Below are 27,204 nucleotides of genomic sequence, written 5' to 3'. Positions count from 1 at the left end.
CATTGAACAGATTTGTTTACATCCCCAAGCCTCAGGTTCCCTATCTGTAAAATAGGAATAAAAAAGGTTTACGTGATAGAGTTGTTACAGTTAAATGAGATAATGCATTAGAAGTACCTCCAACAATGTTTTTGCATTGAAAACATTCAATCCCAGCTAGTAATAACAGTAGTAGTAGTAATAGTAGTAGTAGTAGTAAAGGTCATGCTGCATGCCCACAACTCCCCATTTTCTTCCCAGTAGCATCAAGAACAGAATCTGTGAGGATTCTACCCTCACAATTGCTATTTCAGAGTCCTATCTTCCATAAAGTAGTAGATTTAACCAATGAGCCAAAGATCCTGATGGAATGAATGACTCTTAATTGTTTAATTTGGTTAACAAGTTGACACATGACAATTAGTCTTTGAGAAATAACTTTATAATGTTGTTGTTTATTGCTTGCCGCAATAACATGATCTCAGATAATGATTACAGAAGAATCTTTTTACTGTGTTCTCAGAAAACGAAATTCACCACAGGACAGATAGGAAGCAGGTATGTTGGTCTTCCTCTCTTTTCTCTGAAACCTGGAAAGAAAAATAGAATCTTGTGCAGCAAAAGAATATGAAATGTTATAACTTGAGTGATGGAAATTCACGTATATAAAAAAAACTGTTCGTGGTAACTATGTTTTGCCTTTCATAGATCCAAACCCACTCCCTGTGGAGGTCCAGGTCTCTCTTCCTGGACACTGAACATCCTTGCTATATCTACTCAACATTTTGTTCCTAAAGTTTGTGAATTCGTCTTACACAAACTGCAGGGAAGAAGAGATCCTTTATACACATTTTTGAAATCCCTAACATATCACTTTTCTTTTATGTAAATACTGAAGCAAGAGACTCTTAGAACAGCTTTACTGAGGCCTGTCTGCCCATCCCAACCCCCTGCTCTCCCTGTCAACATTCATAGATTCTGTTGCCTTTCCTTCCTGGTCCAGACATCTGACTGTAGTAGCAGAAAGGCAGAAGAGTGGATACCTTTAGGTATTTAGAAAACTGCTGGGACAGTAAGAGTGTGCTAGCACAAATGCAGCTGTGCCATCCCGTAAGGAGTGAATGATACTCAGAGAAACATTACAGGACCAGTACTGGGGTCTGTTAGGTGTAAGGCATGGGGGATGAGCCAGAAATTGACATTGAAGCATGAGAAGGGAAAAGCCAAAACGACCAAATAAGTTACCAATACATTTAGCCTTTGATTGAGATACAAGTTATTACCTTTGGTGAATTTTACTTGATGTTTTTCAAGCAACCTGACTTTTGGCTGACAATTTTGGACCCTGAGAGAGAAAAAAAAGAGAAATAAAAACACATAGGAAGACTTCTGAGAAACCTCCATACTGTTTTCCACTGTGGCTGCACCAATTTACATTCCCACCAACAGTGTATGAGGGTTTCCAAAAACTGAAAATAGAACTACCATACAACCCAGTGATGCTATTCCTGGATATGTGTCCAAAAAAAGAAGCACTAATTTGAAAAGATACGTGCACCCCAATGTTCATTCATATCAGCATTATTTACAATTGCCAAGATATGGAAGCAACCTAAGTGTCCATCGACAGATGAATGGATAAAGAAGATGGGGCCCGTATATACAATACAATACTACTCAGAGATTAAAAAAAAGAATGAAATTTTGCTTGCAACAATAAGAATGGACTTGGAAGGCATTATGCTTAGTGAAATACGTCAGACAAAGACAAATACTGTATGATATACGCATATGTGAAATCTAAAAAATACAACAAACTAGTGAATATAACAAAAAAGAAGCAGACTCACAGATATAGAGAACAAACTAGTGGTTACCTATAGGGAGAGGGAAGGGGGGAGGGGAAATACAGGGGTAGGGGATTAAGAAGTACAAACTATTAAGTATAAAATAATCTATAAGGATATATTATACAACATGGGGAATATCGTCAGTATTCCACAATAACTATAAATGGAACATAACTTTTAAAAATTGTGACTCACTATATTATAGGCCTGTAACTTATATAGTATTGTGCAGCAGCTCTACTCCAATAAAAAAAAATGGAAAGAAAAATTTAAGACATTATTTGAATTTAGAGAAGCATATTGTCTTGAGTTTTGTAAAGAAAAGTTAAACCACTCCTGTGTTGTACAGGAGACAATGAACAATTTCTTCTGGTGATCTTGGAAACAGACACCCCAGCCTTTTACAAACTGCCAGGGAATTCATCTCTCCCTTTATGTGGTCTCAATACATACACTCACCTGGATAAATGCTAAATGATACTAATACCCTCTAATGAAATCAAGCATGTTTTTCAAAAAACTAGTAGTTTGTGCCAAAAAAAATTCCCAGATTAAGCACTCACTCAGAAAAACAGAGGGCTCTCAACCAGAATGAAAGCTCTGTGTGTGTGTGTGTGTGCCTGTGAGTGTGCATGAAGCATGTGAGTGTGAATGAAGTATGTGTGTGTGCATGAGTTGTGAGTGAGTCTGGAGGGGAGTGGGTGTCACTAGGAAAGAAACAGTAAGCAAGGTACTTCCAAGGAGCATCCACTGGGGCTGACACTCACAGGTGCCTGAGGCTCCTGGAACACGAACCAGCAGGGGACACATCTCCTCTCATCTTCTCTGCCACCTCCTCACTTCACACACAGGTATTCTCTAGCAAGGGATGTTGGGACAAAGGCCAGGAAGGTGACACAGCCACCCCCTGAAAGACCTTATCACTTCCTGATGTCCTTCCTGTTCCCCTCTCTTTGAGACTGATATGATCTCCTTTGCAAGTCAGATTAACTATTTATTAACCAACTGGATGGTATAATTCAAGGATAATTATTACCATCCACATTTAAAGAAGATGAACCGCAGTTCAGATTAAGTGACATGACCATGACTGCCAGCATAGAACCTATGATTTCCTGATGCCTTTTCTTACACCATGTCGTCACCAAGGAGATGGTGCCAAAACCCTGTCAGAGAGACGTCTGCATATTTAGTTGTGTAGCGATTGTGCTCTCAGGCCTCAGCCTGGGAGACATTGCAGGGAGGAAGGGGGGTCCTAAGGAGAGTTCTGGTTTCTTTTGTTTGACCAGGAATACCAGTTGGATTTCAGGGGGAAAAGAGCTGGAAGTACCTCTTCCTTGAAGCAGGCTTCAGGCCCCTGGGCCTGGCAGCACTTCTTCACCACATTTGTGAAATCCACCAGCAATGACTGCAGCTCCACCCTTGTAAGTTCAGGCTTCAGTTTCACTAAGTTGACAAGAAACCTGTGACCCAGTGAGTCAAACAGAATTAATTAACGATTTCTTTCTGCAGCCCTCTTCTCCAAAAGGCTAGTTATAGAATCATATGTCTTAGGAATCTCCATTTGGGTGAATGTAAAATGTTAAAGTATTCCACTTTTGAAAGGATGTCCTGAAACTTTCCTGTTAAACACATGGGATGGATTCCATTATAACAATCTTTGGAGAGCTACGTAATCATGGATGAAATTGTATAAAATATGGGAACATATAGTAAGTCTTCAATATGCACAATATTGTAGACTATGTGACTACATTTGATGTCTCTAGAAAATTCATGTCCAAAGCAACATCTATTCCCCCTTCCTCAATAACTGAATTCTGTTTCCACTCCACTTGATACAGACACTGCTTAATCTAAAAAAAAAGAAAAAAGATCTGATTCCTTGGCATTTATAGCATTGCCTGAGAAAACAAAAGCAAAATTCCTGTTCCTTTTGGGCCTCTCTTATCTGCAAACATTAAGAGAGATTCTCAGAGCAAACATCTATGACATGCTCTCAAGAAAATCTGATTCATTATGACCCTTCTAGGAGCATTTTTATGGCTACTGTCACCCACCTTTTCAAATCACAGTCTTATGGACCCTCCAAGGCTCTAGCAAAGGAAAAGACTAGCTAGGTTTTAACTTACAATTGGGCAGACTGGACAGTGTGACAGAAAGAACAGGATTATAACACCAAAAATCACATATCCATTACAATAAAACTTCTCATTAATACATGCTATGTCTTCCGGCTGAAGAAAAAGGTGAACAGTAGAGAATGTCTGTACCTGTCTTTCTTTCTCTGGAGCTCCTCATTATGAGCCTGACACAAGTCTGTGTGAAAGGTAAATAAACCTTGAGAGGTAGGTGGAGGCACATACGTCTTATCGGCTTCCGAGCCCTCAAAGCAGGACCTTCTGAAGGCAAAGTTTGTTTTACAACAGTGGTCCACAGCAGGGTTGATACTTCGATTTTCATTTATTCCACATAACTCTCCAAGAACTAAGTCCACCTATACCAATGAAAGTTGCAATGGAGTTTTGAAATACGGCTAGATGAATTGTTAGTTTGTGCTAGTATCACTGTCAACTTAGAAAAACTAATGCACTTGTAACATGAAACGACGTGCAAAGAAAAGTAGAGGCTGGTGTCCCAAATGACATTATAACAAAAATGCAAGCCATAGCAATTTAAATGTCTAGAGATTAATTCTTGTTAACATATATACAAATTTGTGATTTTGAGCAGAGAGCTGCAAACAGCCAACTGAAAATGGCATCAGGACACTGTGGCCCTTAGTTTTAGTCCCCTGCTGGGATGTCCCCCACGTACTATCCACCCCAGACCTAAAAAGGTGCACCCAACCCAAACTGGGCTGTAAACAGCAATTCTCTTACTGACCTGGTGGGACAAGAGAGAGAATCTATCCCATTACTTAAGATTATGAAGTTTTCTCTATCATTCTGAAATAATTCTATGATTCCAAGTGGTTTGCTCTAACAAATTGCTTCTAATATAAATAAGAAGTAATAAAGATGATTTGGAGAACCCCAAGCAAATATTTAAGACTTCTCTTTTGCTTCTCAGGATTTTGACACAGTAAGCCAAAAATAAAACTTGACCTTCCTTGCTTAACAATCTTGAAAACAATGAAGAGAGGAAGACGGATAATCACTATAAATGAATGAGTGCAAAAGTATCCTTTTTTTTTTTCTTTTAGGAATAGTCAGGCACATGGGCCAGGCTCACCAAATTATCAACGCAGGCAAACTCTTCACTCAGTGTACAGCAGGTGGTCAAAGCTGTCACCATTTCCTTGCCAAGAAAGGTCAGTTCTTCAGTGGAGAGCTGGGGGGCTAGTTTTGTGAGATTGATGAGGTAGCTGAAAGAACATTTGTCTGTTTGTTCTGAACAAAAGCAGGTACCCATTTTCCCTTGTCTAGCCCCCTGAAGCCCCAACCCTGCAAGGCTAGGGACAACCAAAGTAAGGGCAACATGAAGCTCAGCTCTCTCATAAAGTGGTAGAGAACAGTCTCTTCACTCCCTGTTTTCCTGCACCCTGCCTCCTAGATCACTGTATTTCGGTTTCCTTCTAATTTCATGATAATTCAGAAACTCTCAGATTTGCCCATCCTTCTTCACCTGTGAGTATAGGAGCTCCTTGGTAGAAAATATCTTAGCTAGTATGTAAAATCCTGCTTGAGATCCCTTGAGCAGTTAATAAATATTTCAAAGGGAAAATTTAATAGATACATGTTGGAAAAGGATAATCTGAGATGGAGGAAACAAAGATATTTAATGGGCTGAGTTTTCAGATAACAGCCCAATTGCAGAAATAGTGAAAATATATTTTTTAAACTGTGTTTTGTTGTGTCTTGAAGATGTTTGGTTTCAACACGCAATACATTAGCATGGTAATTAATTAAGAAAATCCAGAACAAACTTCATATTATTCATGAATGCTCACAAGAATACTTAAAAATGAATAGTAAAGTGTTAAGTAAATCCAGAATTATTTTTTTTGCTCAATAAGAATTATTTCCTTAAATAATTCTTCCTTGGGAAATTATAACAACCTGAAGTTTTCTCCATCCCACCCCACACCCCTGAAACGGGGTAAAATCCAGAAATTCTGGGCTGGGAGTGAGAAAGACTAGTCCAAACAAAAACTAATGCATTAGAGAATCAGTTTGTCCAGAATCCTGTATGTCTTCAATTTCTAGCCTCATTTCTGGTAAAGGCTTAATATGACAGCTCAATGTGCCTTCTTGACTTTTGTGTTTTTATTCTTTCCCAGAGTTTATGAACTTGTCATAACTAAAAGACTGAGCTAAGATTTTGACACTTTGTGACACTCTTTATGTTATCCTGGTCACCATTGTTAACCTACTTGTGCAAACAACTTACTGGTATTTCAAGTCATCCTTCCCCGAGATCTGAAAATGTTCACATTCTCGCTGAACTATCTTGAGGCTTTTCTCAGTTGTCTCATTGAATTTGTTTTCCTGAAAATACGAACAATCATGTTTATGAACATTTTATCTAAAATTTAATCATAAGCTTCAACTTGTCTAATTGCTCTTTTAATTTATATAGCATTTTCAAACTCTAATTATCATACACTAGTCATTAAATTGAGGGTAGTTTTTATACATGTAAGAATTTGAATTTTTTAAGTTATAGTTATAGATATAGTTTTTGCTAAATTTGAAAGCTCAAAATTTTTTCATTATCATTACCTTGTAGAGGTATCATTACCTTATAGAGCTTTCCAGTCTGCAAAGTGAAATTCAAATCTGATGTTGACAATTATCATATTTTTTTTTTTTAGAAAGAGGTGACAAGCTGTTTATTTTTTTTATGTATGTATGTATTTATTTCGTTATTTATTTTGGCAGCGTCACGGCATGTGGGATCTTAGTCCCCCGATCAGGGATCGAACCCGTGTTCCCTGCAGTGGAAGCCCAAGTCCTAACCACTGGACCACCAGGGAAGTCCCAGACAATGATCATATTGATTCTCACTTTGAAGTGGCCAGAGAAGTTATCTGGCGCTATGAAGTCAAGTGGCTTGCCTAGAATCACCCAGTGAGTAAGTATTGCTACATAACATTTTTAATCACGTGTATCTTTTTTATATCTTCTTTTTCATCACTTAGAACTGGAACTTAAAACCTCCAATAATTGTCCTCAAATATTTGACAACCTCTCTCTCCCGCGGCATAAAATTGGACATCTACTAAGTGACCACTAAAGAGAAAACTACACACCAGTGGATGAATGCTGTGGGACGAATTGTGTCTCCATATAATAAAGAGAATTTTCTAGCACTATGATTCATTTAAGGATCAGGAACAGACCTCCTTGTTAGGGACAGCGGTAGAGCTGGATAAAACTTAAGTCTTCTTACTTCTTGCTCAAATATGAATGGGTGTAAACTGGCATTTTTGGCAAGTGGAGGTAATTTTTTAAGTAAAGCAAAATCAACACTTATCAAATGAATGAGAAACAAATCAAACATGACAAATAATTAATTTCTATAATACACAAAAAGTGCATATGAACTGATATTAAAAAATGCTAATTTCAACAGGAAAATGGGTAAAAGACGTGAGCAAATTGTCCACAGGAAATTTATAACTACAGTAGCTAAAATCATATGGGAAAAGTTTAACTTCATTAAAAAATTAATTAAAATTTTAAAACATGCTCATTATTTAGCAAAGTTAATTTCTATGTGCAATGTTGGTGAAGGTGGAGGTAAGATGAGCATTTTCAAGCACTGTTATAAGACTATATGCTGCTAATAACTTTCTAGATAGTAACTGGCCATTTGTATCAAATATTTTTTATTTTAAAGTCTATATAATTTGACTTAATAATTTTCCTTCTGATAATCTGTCTAAAGAAAATAACCATAAATATTAATAATGATGAATGGAATGAGATACTTAGGGTCACTTATAAATAAAATTTTTAAAAAGTTAAATCAATGTCCAAAATGTCAAACGTACAGTATGAGAGCATTTAAATTAATTATTATGATGGAATACCATCATGTAAAATAAATACATTTTTTTAAAGTCTGTTTAATAACATAAAATGTTTTTTATGCCAATAAATAAAAACAGATCCAAAAATTTCTTAAGAAAGTATTATTCCAATCTTATTTTTAAACACACATATAAATGTATTCATATATGCATAGAAAAGATGAAAAAATGTTAATTATAGCTATTTCTTGGTGACAGAATCAGAAAATTTTTATTTTTTTCTCTGTAAATTTTGATACTTTCCTAATCATCTTTAATAATCATTTATTATTTTTACTATAACAAAAAATTGAATTGGCCCAAGAAACTAGAGAGTACATAAATAAAAATATAAATGTTTAATGGGAAGAATTTTTTGCATCAACACACAGGATTTGAAGTTCAAAACATTATGAGTAACCCAAACCGATGATGTTGGTCTTCCCTATGATCAACTTACACTGAATTTAAGGTAGACTCAGATTTGTCAATCACATTTTCCACCCTCTGAACCAGAGTGAAACTTTGATAGTTTTTAAATGTGTATTGTTTTATTTTGTTTATTTAATTCTCTGAGCCTTCTAGGATGGAACTTACCGCATGTCTGTAACAGTCTGGAGGGTTTTCCGTGTTGCAACACTCTCTCAGGAGATCCTCATACACTCCAGCAATTCTTAACAACTCTGGTGTGGACAGTTCTGGATGTCTCCTTGAGTATTGATAAAGAAACCTGTGATGTGTAAAATATTTTGTATATTAGAACTTCGAGAAAGAGCAAAACACCAAATCCTGCTATCTTTTACTCTAGAGAGACCTTCTAACACTGAGTCTGTCTTCATATGCTAAGTTCCTCCTCTGGTTTGGTCAGGGAATGATTTAAGAGGACATTTTGACAACAGGAGATCATTTTACAAAGGTTCTCTTCCATATTATGTTTTAAACTAACAATCCTTTTACTTGGAGGGATAGAATGATTAAAGGTATTTAGCATTCATTGTTAGAATGATTTAACCCATAAAGCATCAGAAATAGTAGATCATGCCACCAATACTTTAGAAAATACATATCGAGTATAATTCTGTTGGAAAATGCATTCAGACCTCCATCTTGAGATGGTGGGAATATGGATTTCTCCCCACTCCCGGTGCCAACTTAGGGAGAGATTGTGGAGCAGCCTTTGCTCATTCCTTCATCCTGTCACTTGTCAAATATGGGAATAATCACTCCTGCCACCCTAAGTCATTGGTGAAGATTTCCATGGCCTCGGTGAAGTATATGTGGGTGTGATTTGGGGAGAAAGTGAGAAAGGGAGAGAGAAGAGGCTAACACTTATTAAGCCCTTAGTAGGTGCGAGGCACTGGATCAAGCTTTGTGCATAGGAGACCAAGATAGGCTTCCTACCCTTTATAAAACACTTTCTCATTTAACTTCACTTAACCCTCAAGGTAAGTACTATATTATAGCTGAGGAAACTAAGTTTCAGACCAGTTAAGCACCTGGCTGTTAATGGAAGTATAAAATTTGAACCTAGGTCCCATAGGATGCCTACTTTATTCTTGTTTAAACCAAGTTGACTTTCTGCTCAAAAGAGAGGTGTTTTCTTTAACTACCTCTACTGTGCTGTTTAGAAACTTCTTCATAAAAGTATCTTCTTTATTCATTCAAATTAAGTAAAAATGGTCTGTGTTTTGAGAGAGCAATACCTCACAAGAATTCTCCAAGTCCAAGGGACGTTTTATAATCTCTTTTTGGTTTGCAACCTTTTTCTCTTGATTAATCTTGGTTTTTCTGACATCATCTCTCCTGCTTCCCCACCTGCCTTCTCAATCCCATTTGTGGGATGCATTCCCATATCCTAAAGCAGTGGTGTTTAACCTTCAGAGAATCAAGTGTTCCCCTTAATATCTCATGTAAGCCGTGGACCTTTCTCCAGGAATAAAATTACACCTAAAAACACACCACCAAAATATTGCAGAAAAAAACCCTGGGAGCCGACCCTAGCCTGGCAGATCCACTGAGGTCTTGCATCAAATGTTTGCATCCAGAAAAACTGCACCTGAAACATTTCTGGCTCAGCATGTTCATTGCTGCTCTATCATTTCTCCCCAGGCTTCAAACAAACACTATTTTAGTTTTCATAGTGATGGTGATGGAGATGATGCAGATGAGGATGAGGACGAAAATTGCTTCCATTTAGCAAGCGTATGTCGGGTACAAGTGAAACACCTTGCATCTATCATTTAGATTAATTTGACTCATGAGAAGCAATAGAGCACAGTGGTTATAAGAGCAGGAGTCTGAAGCCACACTGGTTACATTTGAATCCTGGCTCCTCCACATATTAGTTGTGTGACTTTGTAGCAAGTTACTTAACCTCTGTGCCTCAGTTTCCTTGCCTGTAAAATGAGGATAATAAAAGTGTTCTAACCTCAGAAGGTCGTTCTGAAAATTAAATTGGTTAATAGATGAGAAGCACTGAAAATTTGGTAAGTATTCAATAACCTGTATCTTCAATCCAGACCTCCTTCCAGAATTCCAGGTTTATATATTAAATTATCTCGTGACATTCCCAGTTAATTACCTCACAGGCACCTCAAAGTCAAGGTGGTCAGATTCAAACATATTCTCTTTCCCACAAAACATTCCCCCATACTTCCCATCTCATTGAGTCTGAAAACTACTTACCAACCACCTAAGCCCCAAACTGGGATTCATTCCAGATGAAGTTTCTAAAAAACAAAAGTGATTTTGTCCTTCCTTATTCTTCAGTGAAAACCCTTCAGTGGCATCTCGTTACTTAGCATGCCTGTATGATCTGACCCATCTACCTCTCACTACCCTCCTCTCTCACTGCAGAAACCCTATTCACAACCACATATACACCAAGCAGTTTTACACTTCTATCCATGCTCTACTCCTTCTGTCCAGATTACTAAAATTTCTTCCAGTACCTCCTTCCCATCAAGCCTTTCCAGGGTCCCCAGGGACTTCCTCCCCTGTCCCCACATTACCTATCATCTAGTGCTATCAGAAATTAAAGAGCATTTCTTGCACTCATTTATTTACGAGGCTATGTTTTCTCACATCACACTTCTTATTGATGAAAGCTTACTGGGGATAAGAACCCTGTCTAACCTAGTAAAGTCCCTGGATTATATTTTATAACCAAAATATTTGGAATGAACAAATATTCTTATATGAATTTTATATATGATTACCTACAATACAGAGAGGTTAACTTTTGTCCCACTGACTCAATCAGGACTCAAATCTAGTCCTTTTGGCTCCAAGTCAACTAGTCTTCCCCTGAACAGGTGGGCAGCTGTGTAGGGGGTGGGATGGCAAGGGAGGGCAGAGCATGGCAGGTAAGCCTGCAACTTCTCAGGCCCGACCTCTTAGGGTCTAATCCCTACTCTGCCATATTTTAGCTGTGAAAGTTGAACAAGTTACTTAACTTCTCTGTACCTCAGTTTGCTCATCTGAAAATTGGGAGAAATCACACTTATTTTACATGACTGTATGAGAATTAAAATAAATAATCCATATAAAGTACTTAGCCCATTGTCTGGCACATATCAAGTACTCAATAAATGTTAGCCATCACATCATAACACAGTTGCATTTTCTTAAAATCATGTAAAAAGACTATAATCGATAGCCATGACTCTTAAAATTAGGTGAGACCCAATACTTATGTGATTTAAATGATCCCTATTCCTTCCACCCAAGTTAGCCAAAATAGGTCAAATCCAAAGTTTCTGTTTTCCTGATAAACGTCAATATAGAGTTATGTTACTCAGCCATGAAGTTCTCTTGGTCAGCATCTCGTTCCTCACACACATTTTCGCTTTCAGTAAACTTTGCTTCTCTTAGGGGTAAGTTGTTTGGTCTATCATCTTTATTTGAGTAAATTATGCACTCGCCGCGCTCTGGTATTTTCTTTTCACAGCACTCTTTGATTTTGCTGGAGATGGAATCTTGTTTTGAACAAATATGGCTCATAACCTTGCTCTGTATCAAATAAGAATGGGAAATGACTTTATTTTCACAATATCGTCAGGGCTGGATTTTCCTTCCAAAATCAACGCAAAATCAACCATGTGCATAACATCTGGACTTGTTTCATCAGCTAATTTGATAGATAATTAAATTTTGTATTGATTTAATACAATGAACTTTCATATTAAGGCAAGCTTTATTTCTCAGGATTTTAGATGATATAATTATGAAAAATAGACTCATAAGTTTACATTCATTGTTAAGTATTAATCTTTTAAATACTTTACCCCTACTCCACTGGTGTATCGGCATTTTAAATTCTAAATGCTGTTTCTTTCCCATGAGAGTTTATCTGTACTTTAATGAGGGCCACCAAAGACATGTTACTGTAATATCTATGATCCTAGATTTCTTCTCTTATGGCCTGAAACCACATTGCCAGGTATATAGTAGAAACTCAAGAAATATTTGATAAGTGAATGAAAGAATGGTAAACTAATGAACCACTACAGCAACTACCAGATGAAGGCTTCTCAAACATGAGGAGATATTCTGCTCATTGTTGTCATTTTCCTATAGACATTATTAATCTGAAGCTGTTCAAATTATCAAATAATGTACAAAATAGTAAACCCTACTCTCTCCCCTCTCCCCACTCTCCCTACCCAATTCTGACCTCCATATAAAGTTACGGGAATAAGGGAGAGGGTGAAGCTCTCTTGGTTACACATTAGTTGGATAATTTTTTAAAAGCTAGTCTAGCCTCTAGTCCTCTCTCCAGACGCTCCAGAATTAGGCTGTACATTCCTCCTACTCTCTGTCCTAGCGTCTCATGAACTACATTGAGTTCTGTCAAAGCACGAGGCTATTCCAGACTCCCTGACTTTGCTCAAGCTGTTCCCCGGCCTGGAATCTTCTTCTGGGGAACACTGGGGATAAGGAATGAGATGAAGCTCTAGGCTGAGGTGAGAAATGGAAAGGAGGCTGGCACCATGTTTCCAGCAAACCGCCTAGAACCAGGGAGCCCATCTTTGCAAACATATATACATTTCCCCTAAGGCCATCATCGTTCTAGGCAACACATCTCTTATTGTCTGAGAATTAATTTCTATTTTGAATAAATTACGATTCTATTCCTCTTATTTCTACATAAAACCATCAAAGAAAAGGATATTAAGAATATAATATGATCCCTTAGTCTCAGCCTCAAACTTCAGGGAAAAATCTTCAATTATATCCTTTCAGTACATTAAATTTAATATTATAAAACCAACATCACCATAAACAAACAAACAAAAGTAAATAGCGAGTGAGATTGCTTTTCATTGAAATACAGTTAAGGACAAAATAATTCTTGGTGATATCTACTGTCCACTACTTGAAATAAAATGTACATATCTTCATATTCTAAAATTCAAGTTGTCTAATTAACATGATGTTTCCTTGTGAATTTAAAACAGTAAGACTAATTAAAAGTCACTAAGAAAAAGCCTAATTTCAACTAAGAAGTCGGGATATTTTTAATGAAATTGTGTTACCCTCATATGTATAAACAACTTCAACTAGGTCAACAATATATTTACCAGTATATGTCATTAGAGAATCACATTAAACACTAGAGTAAGAGTTATTTTAAATTAACATATTTACTTATCTGGAAAGACTCTTCCTAAATAGCCTGAAGAAACTCAGGCAAAGCAGCTCTTAAAAACATAAAGATGAATCATTTTCTGAGCTTTACTCTTAATTTCTAATATAGCTAAAGAGTATTTGCAATATTAAAGAAAACTTTAGTCTGGCCTAAATTAATGTCCACAAATTCTAAATTCCTGGAGTTTATGTCATGTGCATTTAGCCATATAAAATAGAATCTGCTGAGTAGCCTAAAAACAATCCCATGTATAAAAAGCTCCAAAGTTTTATTTGGTCTTATTTGTTAACATTTTTTATTTTATTTATTTTATGTTATTATTTAACAATTTATTTTTTGTTGAAGTATAGGTGATTTACAATGTTGTATTAGTTTCAGGTGTACAGCAAAGTGATTCAGTTATATATATAACTGAATATATATGTATATAAAAGAATATATATATATTCTTTTTTCAGATTCTTTTTCATCATAGGCTATTACAAGATATTGAATATAGTTCCCTGTGCTATACAGGAGGTCCTTGTTGTTTATCTAGTTTATATATAGTAGTGTTATCTGTTAATCCCAACCAATTTATCAACATTCTGATTTTATTGTGGTGAGTAGCCACACATTAGGGCAACTTCGAAATAAAAAATAGCCACCCCAAAAATCACTATTTTTACTTGGTTTTATAGAATACTTACCCTGCCATGGATGCACTGCACAACATCCCCTTCACAGCATCCATCATATTTGGAAGAAACATCTTCTAGGAGGGAGATAAGTTCCTTAAATTCAATCTTGGGGAATTTTTGACTAAGTACAGCAATGTTTCTGGAAATAGAATTGATAAACCACTAAAACAACTTGAACAGTAAGTAAGGCAAGAGGGAACTCTTTGCTAATACAGTACAAATAGCTGCAGTAAGCATGTGGTACCCTTGTTTTTTTCACTGATGGCTTTACCCATGTTTATACATTGCATGGCCCACATGATCATTTTGAAAATCCTAGGTTGATATTTTGTGTCCTAGATCAGGACTGGGGAAAAAAGGGCCTGAGAGATGTGCCCTCTTCCATAATTGTTATAGCAAAACACTTCTTTTAAGGGCCACCATTTCTTGTTGTAAGCCCATGGCTGGCATAGGTTATTCATCACAGAATCCTTTCCTGCTGATCTATTTGAAATCTCAGAATTTTTCACAAAACATTGCACTAGCATCACTGCTAGTTGGGTAGGGTAAGCATGTAAAATAAAATTTATCCCTAGAGTGTAGTCTCCTAGTCATTAAAGTCAAAGATGGATGGATAAGTCATGTCCAAATCACTTGAAGGTTTTAAAACTCAGGTTCAGAACTCTTGGACACACTCAGATTCCCAACTAACCAAAATCTAACTCAGAAGTAGTCCTTTTTCTCTCTGGGGTCTCCCTACCTTGCAGGTCTTCTCTCATCCAGACCTACTGTCCTGGTCTGAGTAATCCACCCAGACTGAGCCCCACCTCAAAACCCTTGAGGAACTAGGAAGAGTATAAATAAAAAGTCATCAATGATTTAACAAAAATGGGACTTAGACAAGAAAATACAAGTAGAAACAAAATACTCATTATAAAACTCACATAGATTTTAAGATTTGCGGTCCAAATTTCATAAGTGCCCCACAGACATTTTTTTGATAAGAAGATAATGCTTTTAAATATTGTATGAAAGTTTCTGCCTGAAGGATAAAGAGAAATTCTGTTGAAGCAAGAGCAAAATCCCACTATTCTCTTATTTCTTAACCACATGTCAACCAAACAATTCCAAACTTTGCTCAGAAACAGAAAATTATGGGGTTTTTATCTCAGGAAATGTACATATCAAAATATAAATTTGTGGCTTATTATAAAGGTGGGACCAGTCTTCCCAATGACTGAATTATACTTGATGGGTAGATGAGTGGTGAAGAGTGCTGTGAGCTTGTCCATCTCTACCAGGATGATTCAGTTTTATGGGTAGTCAAAAGAGGACTTGTCCAAGATAGAAGATAAAATGTCATTTTTACCCTGGTTATTTACTCACTAGCATTTCCTTCCAATTCACAAGGAAGACAAAGCCAGAAGAGAAACCCTAGAAATGGGCAATTGTCTTTCAAGGGTCTCAAGTAATAAGAAATTTAGATCAGTAGCAGGTGGCCAATGGGTTGAAAAACCAGTGAAAGTGGCAAGAAAATAGTTTTTAAATGGTAAACAACTCTTTTGCTATAATTTAATTTTAAGTAAAGATCTACAGTTTGGGATGAATCCTTGTCCTTTTAAGAAAACAAATGTAGTACCCACCTTTGTTCGAAAGCAGTTAGCTTTTTCTTGTTCTTCACAGCATGTTTTAGTCATCTCCTCAAAACGAGCAGCAGCAGTAAGAAGTGTAGGGGCAAAAACAAAGGGGTTCCTTCTGGAAACTTCGTAGATATAACTATAAAAGAAAAAAGGAAGGAAGGAGGGAAAGAAAAAAACAGGAAGGTAATGAAGAAATGGTAGACAAGGGAAGGAAAAGAGAAGATTTAAAAAGACAAGAAGAACAAGTTGTGAAAGTAAAGGTGAGACGAAGAAGGATTTCCCATTACTGAAGGCTTCAATGGAAGGCAGCGTTATCGAGTCTCCAATAAAAGTTGTATCACTGAAGTTGCCAGCTCCCAAAGAAGAATGATAATTGCCATTCTAATCATGAACACGGGGCTCTGGCTATTCTTTTTCTTCCCCTATCATGCCAGATGGTCAGCATCTCTCCTTTTCAGGTTCAAAGAACAGCTACCTATACACACTCCATCCAAGATTCAGAGATCATAATCACTTATGTTCAAACAAGCTTTGTGGTTTAAGCTTTCCAGAAAATGTCTCTGCTTCTACAACTACTACACTACTGAAAACAGATTTTTGCTAAACATCCATTGATGTAATGTTTACCCTTAGTAAAAGCTATAACTCTCCATTGAAAGACTATATTATTTCCTCCAGTAGAACTTTGGTGCCATGCACACCCTTCAGTTTTGGGGCTCATCCCATTAGAAAATACACATCACAATGAAAGGATCTTGAAATCAGGTTTCATATCTTATTCATCTCCTCAGCAATGACCACAGAATCTGACACACAAATGCATGTTGAATGATCTAAATGATCAAGAAACCCAGCTATGTTCTTTTGGAAGAGATATTGGATTTAGCCTAAGAATAATTCTTCAATTAAATCATTTTTCTACTAAAATTAAACTTACTTGTTTAGAAAAGATTCTCTGTTATTTTTATAAGTCTGGCATTTCTCTTCAGGATCCAGAGTAGGGAGAGGAGGCAAAAATCCTACATCAGCTTTCTTATTATGGAGGAAACAATGTTTTCTTTCAAAGTCAGCCTTATGGCAGCAGTGTGAAAAATTATGCTTTTGTGGAAGTCCCTCCATAGTACATATATTTTCCAGTAAAACATCATTCTGGACAACAGAAAAATAAAAGACATTTTTTTTCATTATGTCATTTTTCAACCTTCTGAGATGACACAATGGAGACAATTAGTGGTGAGTGTCACCCTTTGCAAAAGAGATTCCCAAATTTTCCCAATATTACCAGCAGAGCATCTTTACCCACACCCTTGAGAACCATCCCATACTTTGGGAAGTTTTCTCTATCCTATCCTGAGGCCCTTCAACCTCTTCCTATTTCTCTACTGCCTACATTTCTCTTACATAATGGCTTTTTTCCTTCTCTTCCAAGGTCACATGGCCAGAGTGTAATGTGTTGGTGAAGTATTTAGTGGTAATGTTTAGTAATAGTCTTCTAGAGATGCAGATGGTGACTCTATTGGGAGGAGGTCAAGAAAAGGGGGTGTGACAGTAGAGTACATATTGAGAGAGGCAGGTAAGGAAAGTACCTCTACTTTGCCAGGCTATTTCCTGTCTTCCTGCCTGTATACTTATGGTGTGGACTGCAAGCTCATAACCAAGTCCTCCTGTGCGTCATTACACAGAATTGCATCTCCTAGGAAAGTACCTTACCCTAAATACTAAAGTCAGGCAAAATAAAAATGAGGGGCCCAGGGACTTCCCTGGTGGCACAGTGGTTAAGAATCTGCCTGCCAATGCAGGGGACACAGGTTCCATCCCTGGTCTGGGAAGATCCCACATGCCACGAGCAACTAAGTCCGTGTGCCACAACTACTGAAGACCACGCGCCTAGAGCCCATGCTCTGCAACAAGAGAAGCCACAGCAATGAGAAGCCCGCGCGCCACAATGAAGAGTAGCCCCCTCTCGCTGCAACTAGAGAAAGGCCACGTGCAGCAACGAAGACCCAACACAGCCAAAATAATTAATTAATTAGTTAATTATTTTAAAAATGAGGGGCCCAGATTTCTCCTTCCTGACACCGAGAGATGATGCTTTTAGGAATCTAAGATCTGTATTACTCACCTCCCTCACCATGATTTCTGCTATGAGCAGTTCCTATATTAATTGTTTCTCTGGGTTATAGATAAAATTAAAATACATATTTTGAACAGAGACTCATTCTGCCCCAAAACCACATTTGAGTGGCGATTTAGTAGAGATGGCAGAAAATAGCACTCCTCAGGCCCCTGTATGTTTCAGCTTTTTTAGTGTCCTTCTGGAGACATAAGCTTTTGGCCACTATGTTGGTACATGGAACTAACTCTTCCTTATTCCCAAGTTGGCTTCAAGGTCCAAATTCATTCAGGTGGAGGAAGAATTCATTATTGGAATCTTGTAATGAGACTAGCCAGATACTCATTGTTGTGGGTTGAAAAATGTCCCCCCAAAAGTTATGTTCAGTTCCTAATCCCTATACCTGTGTATGGGACCTTATTTGGAAATAGGGTCTCAGCAGATGGAACCAAGTTATTGAGAGGGTCTTATCCAATGTGACTGCTGTCCTTATAAGGCGAGGAGAAGAGACTCAGAGAGAAGATGGCCATGTGATGACAGGGGCAGAGATTGGAGTGAGGTAATTATAAGTCAAATAATGCCGAGGATTGCTGGTTATCACAAGAAGTTAAGAGAAAAGCATTCAACAGATTCTTCCCTAGAGCCTCTGCAGGGAGCGCACCCTACAACACCTTGATTTTAGGCATCTGGCCTCCAGAATTGTAAGAGAATAAATTTCTGTTGTTTTTTTTAAAAAAAGTTTTTTTAATCAAAAAATAAAAGTGAGGGCTATAGAGCATCTCTCTTTTTATATTTCCAAGGCAAAAATTCTCTCAGTGTTGACAAATAAGCTTGTTTGTTTAGGAAATGCAAACAATTTACTTACAGCTAATTTTGAACACTCTGGGAGTGTCATGTCAGCCAAGCATTTATCTCTGTATTCTGTCATGGCTTTTACCAACATTTCTACTTCTTCAAAGGATGCCTCCTGAATATATTGAGCAAATGCAATGATGGTGCTGCAACAGTCCACACAGAGTACACAATGATGACCTGCAGAATTTCGATTTATGTCCAACCAAAAACTCATAGGAACACCCACTTGCAGACTAACCTCAGGAAATTATCAAAGTGTGAAGGCTATAACTTTTACAACTTCTTGACAATTCAATTGCCTCATCTAAATTTTATGATTAACACTGTATTTATTTTTTGATATGGTTTATATTTATTTACATTACTTTTGAGAAGCGTTAATATTTCTGGAAGATACCAGATAAACTTATAGTAAACACCATCGTCATCAAAATGAGTTTAGAGAAACTCACATATATCCAATATTATCCTCTATAAATTTCTGGGTGATACTGACATCATCTGAAAAGCAAAGATATTCAGGTTATTATATATCCTGGTATTCTAACATTTTCCCAATAAATAACTATATGTGATAAATTTATAAAGTACAAAATAGATAACTGATGGTAGAAAATAATTTTGGCATATTTAACATGAAGAAGAGACATCATATGAACCAAATATTAGATCTTAATCACAGTTGATTACGTGCTCAAAAAATATTCATTAAGTTGAATTGACTTGAATTAATCTCACACTGACCAAACTTTAGATTTACTATTGATGGCTCCCCAGCCACAAATGTCAGATACAAGCATCATTTCCCCACTAAGTGTCATGTATGACTAGAAAAGTAGTATGTGGGTTCATTGTTAAGTGATATCATGCTACAACTGTGCCCAACAAGAGATACCAGAGCTTGCTGGTAGTAGTAGTAGATTGTAGTGCTAGTCAGACACAGATATTTAAGTGATCTCTGAACTAGTCTAAAATCATTGCTTCCCTCCCAGTGAGCATATACTTATCAGAGCACATTTATATTTGTTCACATAGACTATTTTCATGGAGTCCTTACTTTTGCAAAGTATTGTGCTGGATACTATGAGACAATCAATGATGACTAAAACATCTCCCCCTGGACCTTGGGTTCCTAAATACTTTCATAGTGCAGGTGACTCATGAACATGACTATAATACAATGTACAATCCATATGACATTCTAAAGTAATGTGGGTAAGTATATGACAGGAATGCTTTATGATCTCTGGGTGAGGAACCAGAAAAGAAATATAGGAGGAGGTGCATATGAGTTGAGTCTGAAAAAAAAATGTACAAGATTTCAGCTAGCTGAGAAATAAGGAAACTCATATTTCTTTATGGAGAGAATGATGTGAGTAAAAGAACAAAGGTAAGAAATCCTGGGATGTCTTTGGGGAAAGTCAATTAATCCACTCTGATAAAAAAGTGGGTCATAAAGAAGAATAATGGAACCTAAGATAGAAAGAAACTGGGTCCAGATTATGTATATCTTTCATATAAAGCTGAGGAGTTTGGGCTCCAAATGGAAGCCATGAAGAGCCACTGAAAATGTTTATATAGAATAGTAATATCATCATTTCTATATGCTAAAAAATACCAGGCAGGTAATGGTATGTCTGATATGTTGGGATCTCCCACAGTGCCTGACAAATAGAAAGTGACGAGGACTATTTGTCAACTAGATGGATGGAAGAATGAATGGATGGGGTGGAAAAAAGGCAAGAAGCCCATTAGGAGACTTTTGCAATTATCCTACTGAGAAATCAGCAGGACATGAATTTTGGTAGGAGTAATGGAAGTGCAAAGGAAAACATGAATGCAAAAGATATTGGAGACAAAAATCAACAGGATTTTTTAATAAGTTGTTACAGTGGCAAAGGATAAGGAAAACTCAAGAATGACTACCCTTCTTCAAGCCTGGTGACTGGGCTTACTAGCAGACACTGTAGGGGGTACCAAATTAAGACACAATCCACGTCTTCAGGGCCATGGCAACACTTACAGCACCTTGGTGCGAGGTACAAAAATATGATCCTTTCAGGCCAGAGAGATTACAAAAAGACACCTCTGAACAGATGAAGTTCAAAATGCTCCCCCTTTGAGCAGAAGAAATATAAAAGTCACCTTTTCCTCCAGGCTGACACTGCATCAGCCAGGCTTGGGGAATGTACCAGCTTGGGGAGATTTACAAACTGTACAGTTGGAAGAAGCAAGGTCCTGCATACTCTTATGGTGTTTACCACCTAGTTGGGAGATACATTGAACAACCAAAGTTTCCAGAAAAATCTTAACTCATATCTAATGTTCCACTGTTACCATACACTATACACATCTGCAAGAAATACTAATATTTTCAAATCCAAATTATGCCTCCCAGCAACATTTCCTATACTACCATAAGGCCGGTGACCATTTGCTGGGTGTGATAACTGTCTCTGTCTATAGATAGGGTAATATGATCACCAAAATACAATATCTGGGAAGGTTAGTTCACAATATCTGATAAGTATATGTAAACGAGGGAGAAGAAGAAAAAAGCAAGCAAAAAATTAAATTGAAAGAAAACAAAGTTAAAAAAATAGAAATTATCCCAACTTAGTCATTCCTTAGGTGATATACAAGTAAATTTCTTACCTACATCTTGAGGCTTTGTGGGCAGGGTTAAGGATTCAGTCAAAAAGAAAAAGAAAAGAAAACCTGTAAGTTTTAACTGTTTCATTTTTTAAGAAATCACATTCACAAAAGAAAGTAACGTGACTGAGGAAAATCAAGTTTTTATATTATTCTTTGACACTATTAGTAAAAAAGTAACTTGTTTAACCAATTTCTCATATACCTCATATTTGATTTTAATTTGATCACTCTGCAGAATTTTTTGCTAATTATTAACTAGGAAAAAATTTTCTCAGTGTTTCACTGGAAAAATCTATTGAGTTAGAAAAAAAGTCCACAGGTTAAGTATGCACAATGCCTAGCCAAATAGACAACCAAAAGAGAAAAAAATCTTGAAATATTGCAAATGCTAAAAGAGAAAGGGCAAGAATAAATAATTCACCAAAGAGAAACATAACTAGAAAGTCGCTAAATTTTGCTGGTAATCAAAGGAAGTTAAATTTAAAATATATAATTTTTATATACTTGATAGAATTATAAAAAAGAAAAAATTAAGATCTAATTCTGGTAAACATAGAGCAAAACAAGTACCCACAAAATCAAAGCTTCTGAGAAACAAGTTTATAATAAGAATCAATACACTAAAATGTTCATGTTATTTCAACCAATCACTCAAATTCTGGGAATCTATATTAAGAACATGATTCTAAATATGGAAATTTTTTTAGTACATGATATAAAAGAAGAAATCTATTTCTTAATTATGTCTACTAAAAGGACCTGAAAGCAGTAGCAACCAAGTAACTATTTGGTGTCCTTGGAGCACATTTTGTGTCCACACCTTGGGTATTAAACACTCTTCTCTACTATAAGAATCCTGAGCTTCTTAAAGAAATGACTAATTCCAGGGCTGATCCATAAAAACTATAAAATAAGCTGAGAGCACCATGCCGGAAACTAAGGAAAATTTTCAAAAACATGTCAAAAGAAGATAGAAACCAATGGGACAATTTGACAGTGAAGTAAATAATGACAAGAATGCATTATAACTCATTAAATTTAGGGGGAAAAAGAATTCATGAATCTATACCAATACTAAATTAAAATAAAAGTCGAGGGAGGAAAAGCTCTTCTCTATAAAAGAATGCCAACTGACAAATGTCAATAATCATTTGTAACTCTCAGAGTAAAAACTGATTTAAGCCAGTATCATGAATGGATGCTAAAGTCACTGGTGAGAAATTATCAGGCTATGGCATATTTACAGTTTCAAAGTATAACTCCATAGATTACTTATTAATTACCAAGGAGAAAAGACATCTTTACAGATGGATAAGTAAACAGCGGTATAGAGAAAGAGAAGAGGTGGGGAGAGAAAGAGAGAGATACAGGTAGAGATAAAGGTGGAGAGAGGGGGAGAGAGATAGAGACTGAGATTTATGCAGCTGGTTTGGTCAGCATCTTTGGTTGCAGCCAGTGAAGGTTACTGATCTTGCTGACCTCTAATTGGCCTTTTGTCAGGGTATAAAACCTGTTTCTGGGTATATTTCAACTATTAGATCAGCTTGCTTTTAATTTTCTTCTCAGATATGTTACTTATTACTTCTGATATCCATTTCATGCCTGACAATTGTGGGAGGACAGCTCCAATTCATCCATTTCACAAATCTCATCCCATATCACTGATAAGAATGTGATTTTTTGTGATTATACGAAATAAAATAGCAGTCTGTGCCTAGTTAAAAACTTAATGTATTTAAACCAGTTTTCTTCCTGTCATTTTGAATTTGCCTGGAATTATCTAACTGCTAATCCCTCATTAATGAGTAATAAACTTTGAAACTTACTCAGATAAATATGCCTAAGAAGTTTTGCTTCAAGAATACAGACATATACATATACATAAGAACACTGGGGGAAAAAAGAGGGAGACAGCCAGCAGAACATTCAAAATCTTGAGAAAATCCTAGAAACTAACACAGATGGGATCAAGCTGACGGAGAAAATAAATAAGTGGGAAGCAGCCGCATAGCACAGGGAGATCAGCTCGGTGCTTTGTGACCACCTAGAGGGGTGGGATAGGGAGGGTGGGAGGGAGACACAAGAGGGACGGGATATGGAGATATATGTATACTTATAGCTGATTCACTTTGTGCTACAGCAGAGACTAACACACCATTGTAAAGCAATGACCCTCCAATAAAGATGTTAAAAAAAAGAAAAAGGAACTTGAGTTCAAAATATGGAAGATGAGACCAACGCTTCCCAAGGGCATTTCAGAGAAGCTCTAAGTCTAAAGATCAGATATAGGCTACAGGGCAATAATCCAGAGAACAAGCTACAAAGCAACATTCTGAACAGTTAAATTAGAAGGCACCACTTCTCCCTCCCCTTCTGTACCACCACACACACCTATATAGCATACTCAGGACTCCGTGGTTGGTATCTTTTACATCTAGGTCAAAATCTAAAAATGATTCTTTCTTAATTTGGGTTCCTCAAATGCAGAACTCCAGGCAAAGACTTTTAATTTATTTGGAAGGTGATTCGAGGAGGCACAAGTGAGGAAGTGAGACCAAGAAGAGAAAAAACTAATAAAGGAGGTGTTAATGAGAAGAGTAACAGTGTAGGCAACTGGATGTAATCCTATCTGAGAAGTGGAAGATGATTTCCTAGAATTGTCCTGCCAGAGACTGGGAAGCTGGGGCATTTATGTGCTGACTGAGGTATATGTGACCAAGAAGAATAATCATGAAAACCCTAAGGAGAAAAAAAATCTACTGGGGTGAGGGGTTGTGCAAAGCAGCACTACCAGATAATAAAACACATTCTAAAACAGTGTGGTAATGGCAATCAAGAGAAAGACACATACAACTAAAAATCTAAAATTAGATTCAAATGCCTATCCGTGCACAAGGAAAATTCCAAATAGATCAGAGGGCCCAATGTAAGAAGGGGGAAAAAACGGTAAATGTACTGGATGAAACCCAAGTGAAGTGGGGAACTTTTTCCTATGATGCAAAATTCAGAGGTAGTAATAAATTCAACTACACACAAAGAAATTTTAAGGCTCTACATCGAAAAATACTGTAAGCAAAGGAAAAAATGCAGAGGAAAAATGAGAAAAGATAGCTGGAATCTATACCAGAATATACAAAGAGCTCCTGGAAATCTGAAGAGGAAAAAAGACCAACAGGGCTTCCCTGGTGGCGCTGTGGTTGGGAGTCCGCCTGCCAATGCCGGGGACACAGGCTTGTGTCCCGGTCTGGGAGGATCCCATGTGCCGCGGAGCGGCTGGGCCCGTGAGCCATGGCCACTGAGCCTGCGCGTCCGGAGCCTGTGCTCCGCAACGGGAGAGGCCGCAACAGTGAGAGGCCCGCGTACCGAAAAAAAAAAAAAAAAAAAAACCAACAATCTGATAGAAAAATAGTAAAATGATATAAACAGATATTACACAAAAAGAAAAAACATAAAAAAGGGCCTTAAACCTAAAAAAGATGCTCATAACAGGAGAAACAAACATCTATAAAACACCACAGCACCATTCCTCACCTATCTGACTGGCAAAACTCTAAGTTTGACAAAATACTTTGAGGATAAAACTGTGGGAAATACGTCCTCTCATCCACTGCTGGTGGGAATGCAAAATGGTGTTGTAATACCTACTGAGGAGAATTTGGCAATATCTAAAAAAATTATGTATTTGTCTTTCGAGCCAACAAATTTCTAATAGGTACCTATGCTAAAAATACACTACCAATATTACTAAATGATTAAAGCACTAGGTTATTCATTGTGGCATTATTTGCAATAGCAAAGGATTAGAAATGATCCAAATGTCAATAAAAGGTCAATTAATAAGCTATAACATAATCACACAAAGAAATTCTGTGAAGCTGTTAAAAAAATTGAGGAAAAAACTTGTGCATAATATGGACTAATCACCAAGATTGAATTTTTAAGTGTAAAAAGGTATAGAACAATATATGTAAGTATGTAACCCCTTGTGTAATATAGGTAGAATGGTGCAATAGAAATATATATATATATATTTGCTTAGCTGTTAAAAATAAAGGGGAGAATGGGTAACCAAGAATTGAGATAAGCTGTTATCTATAGAAGAAAGGGAGAACAGAACAGAAGGAATAGTGTCTAAGTCAGTTCAGGCTGTTATAACAAAATGCCATTAAGTGGGGAGCTTATCAACAACAGAAATTCATTGCTCACAGTTCTGGGAGCCAAGGGTCTGAGATCAGGGTGCCAGCCTGGTCAGGTTCTGGTGAGAGCCCTCCTCTGGGTTGCAGACTGCCAATTTCTGGTCGTGTCCTCACATGGCAGAAAGAGGGTATCAGGGTAATGCTGGCCTCACAGAATGAACTGGACAATATTCCCTTCTCTTCAATTTTTTGGAAGAATTTGTGTAGAGTTAGTATAATTTCTTCCTTAAATGTTTATTTTGTAGAATTCACCAGTTTTCTGGAGTTTTCTTTATGGTAATGATCTTAACTAAATGTTCCATTTCTTTAATGGATATAGAAATCATCATATTATCTATTTTTTTCTTGATGAGCTTTGGTAGTTTGTGTCTTTCAAGGCATTTGCCCATTTCATCTAAGTTGTCAAATTTATTGGCAAAATATTTTTCAAAATATTCCCTTATCATTTTGATATCTGAGGTGATGTCACCTCTCTCATTCCTGATACTAATAATTTGTTTTTTTCTTTTTTTTTTCCCTAAAATCCAGCTAGAGGTTTATCAATAGTATTGATCTTCTCAAAGAACCAGGATTTGGTTTCATTGACTTTTATCTATGTTTCTTCTCTTTTCTATTTTATTAATTTCTATTAGTTCCTTTCTTTAGCTTGCTTTGTTTTAATTTGCTCTTTTCCCCTTAAGGTGAAAGCTGAGTTCATTGTTTTGAGAACTTCCTTCTTTTCTAATCTATGTTAAGTGAAGATAACAGAGTGTTATAAATTATAAAACAGAGTGACTTTGGTGCTATAAATTTTCTTTAAGTACTGTTTTAATGGTACCCCACAAATTCTGATATGCTGTGTTTTCATTTTAATTCAATTTAAAATATTTTTTAAGTGTCCTTTTAATTTCTCCTTTGATTCATGAGTTCTTTAGAAGTGTGTTATTTAGTTCATGAACATTTGGGGATTTCCAGATATCTTACTATTATGTATTACCAATTTAATATTATACCATCAAGCAATTCTCTGGACTCTCCCTTAACTCTTCGAAAGTAGCATCATTGGGAGGAGACAAATTCTTTCTATGGTAATCTACCAGTCTGGGGGCAGTAGGGCATGGCAAGGGAGAGGTTGGAAGAGTAATTTTCAAGAGTGGCTGGACTATATTCACCTGCTTTCAACAGTTTGTTACCACAGCAGGAGTTTAGTCCTGTCCTAATACTATCCTGTAGACACCAGGCTTTTTGGGTTTTGCAGATGTAATTAAGGATCTTGAGATGAGGATTATCCAGGCGGGCCCTTAATCCAATGATAAATGGATTTAAGAGAAGGGCAGATTTGAGACAGAGAAGAGGGAGGAGAAGATGCAGACACACAGAGAGAAGATGATGTGAATATGGAAGCAGAGACCAGAGTAAAGCAGCTCCAGGCCCAGGAATGCTGGGACAGCCACCAGAAACTGGAAGAGGCAGGGAATGGACTCTGCTAGAGCCCCAAGGGGAGCGATACCCTGGTAGATTTCAGACAGCTGGCCTCCAGAACTGTGAAAGAGAGAGAAAACTGTTGTTTTAAGCAACCAAGTTTGCAGTAGTTCGTTACAGAAGCCACAAG

At 36.9% G+C, this 27,204-nt stretch overlaps 1 protein-coding gene across 1 annotated transcript; it reads right to left on the bottom strand.

Annotated features, from left to right (window-relative positions):
* Positions 1-354: 354 nt before the first annotated feature.
* AFM (afamin) lies at positions 355-21,524 on the bottom strand. Its single transcript, XM_067736251.1, has 15 exons — positions 21,418-21,524; positions 19,215-19,263; positions 18,773-18,905; positions 16,732-16,943; positions 15,798-15,930; positions 15,099-15,196; positions 14,185-14,314; positions 11,642-11,856; positions 8,443-8,575; positions 6,222-6,319; positions 5,064-5,196; positions 4,103-4,326; positions 3,160-3,292; positions 1,263-1,324; positions 355-569 (listed from the first exon to the last, which is right to left on the bottom strand). The coding sequence occupies exons 1-14, from the start codon at positions 21,500-21,502 to the stop codon at positions 1,289-1,291; spliced, it is 1,812 nt and encodes a 603-aa protein (XP_067592352.1). The 5' UTR covers positions 21,503-21,524; the 3' UTR covers positions 355-569; positions 1,263-1,288.
* Between the last annotated feature and the right edge of the window lie 5,680 nt (positions 21,525-27,204).

The sequence above is a fragment of the Pseudorca crassidens genome, chromosome 4 (assembly GCF_039906515.1).
Source record: "Pseudorca crassidens isolate mPseCra1 chromosome 4, mPseCra1.hap1, whole genome shotgun sequence".
Classification (NCBI taxonomy): Eukaryota; Metazoa; Chordata; class Mammalia; order Artiodactyla; family Delphinidae; genus Pseudorca; species Pseudorca crassidens.
The sequence above is the reverse complement of the archived record's forward strand: the minus strand, read 5'-3'. Positions and strand labels throughout refer to the sequence as shown.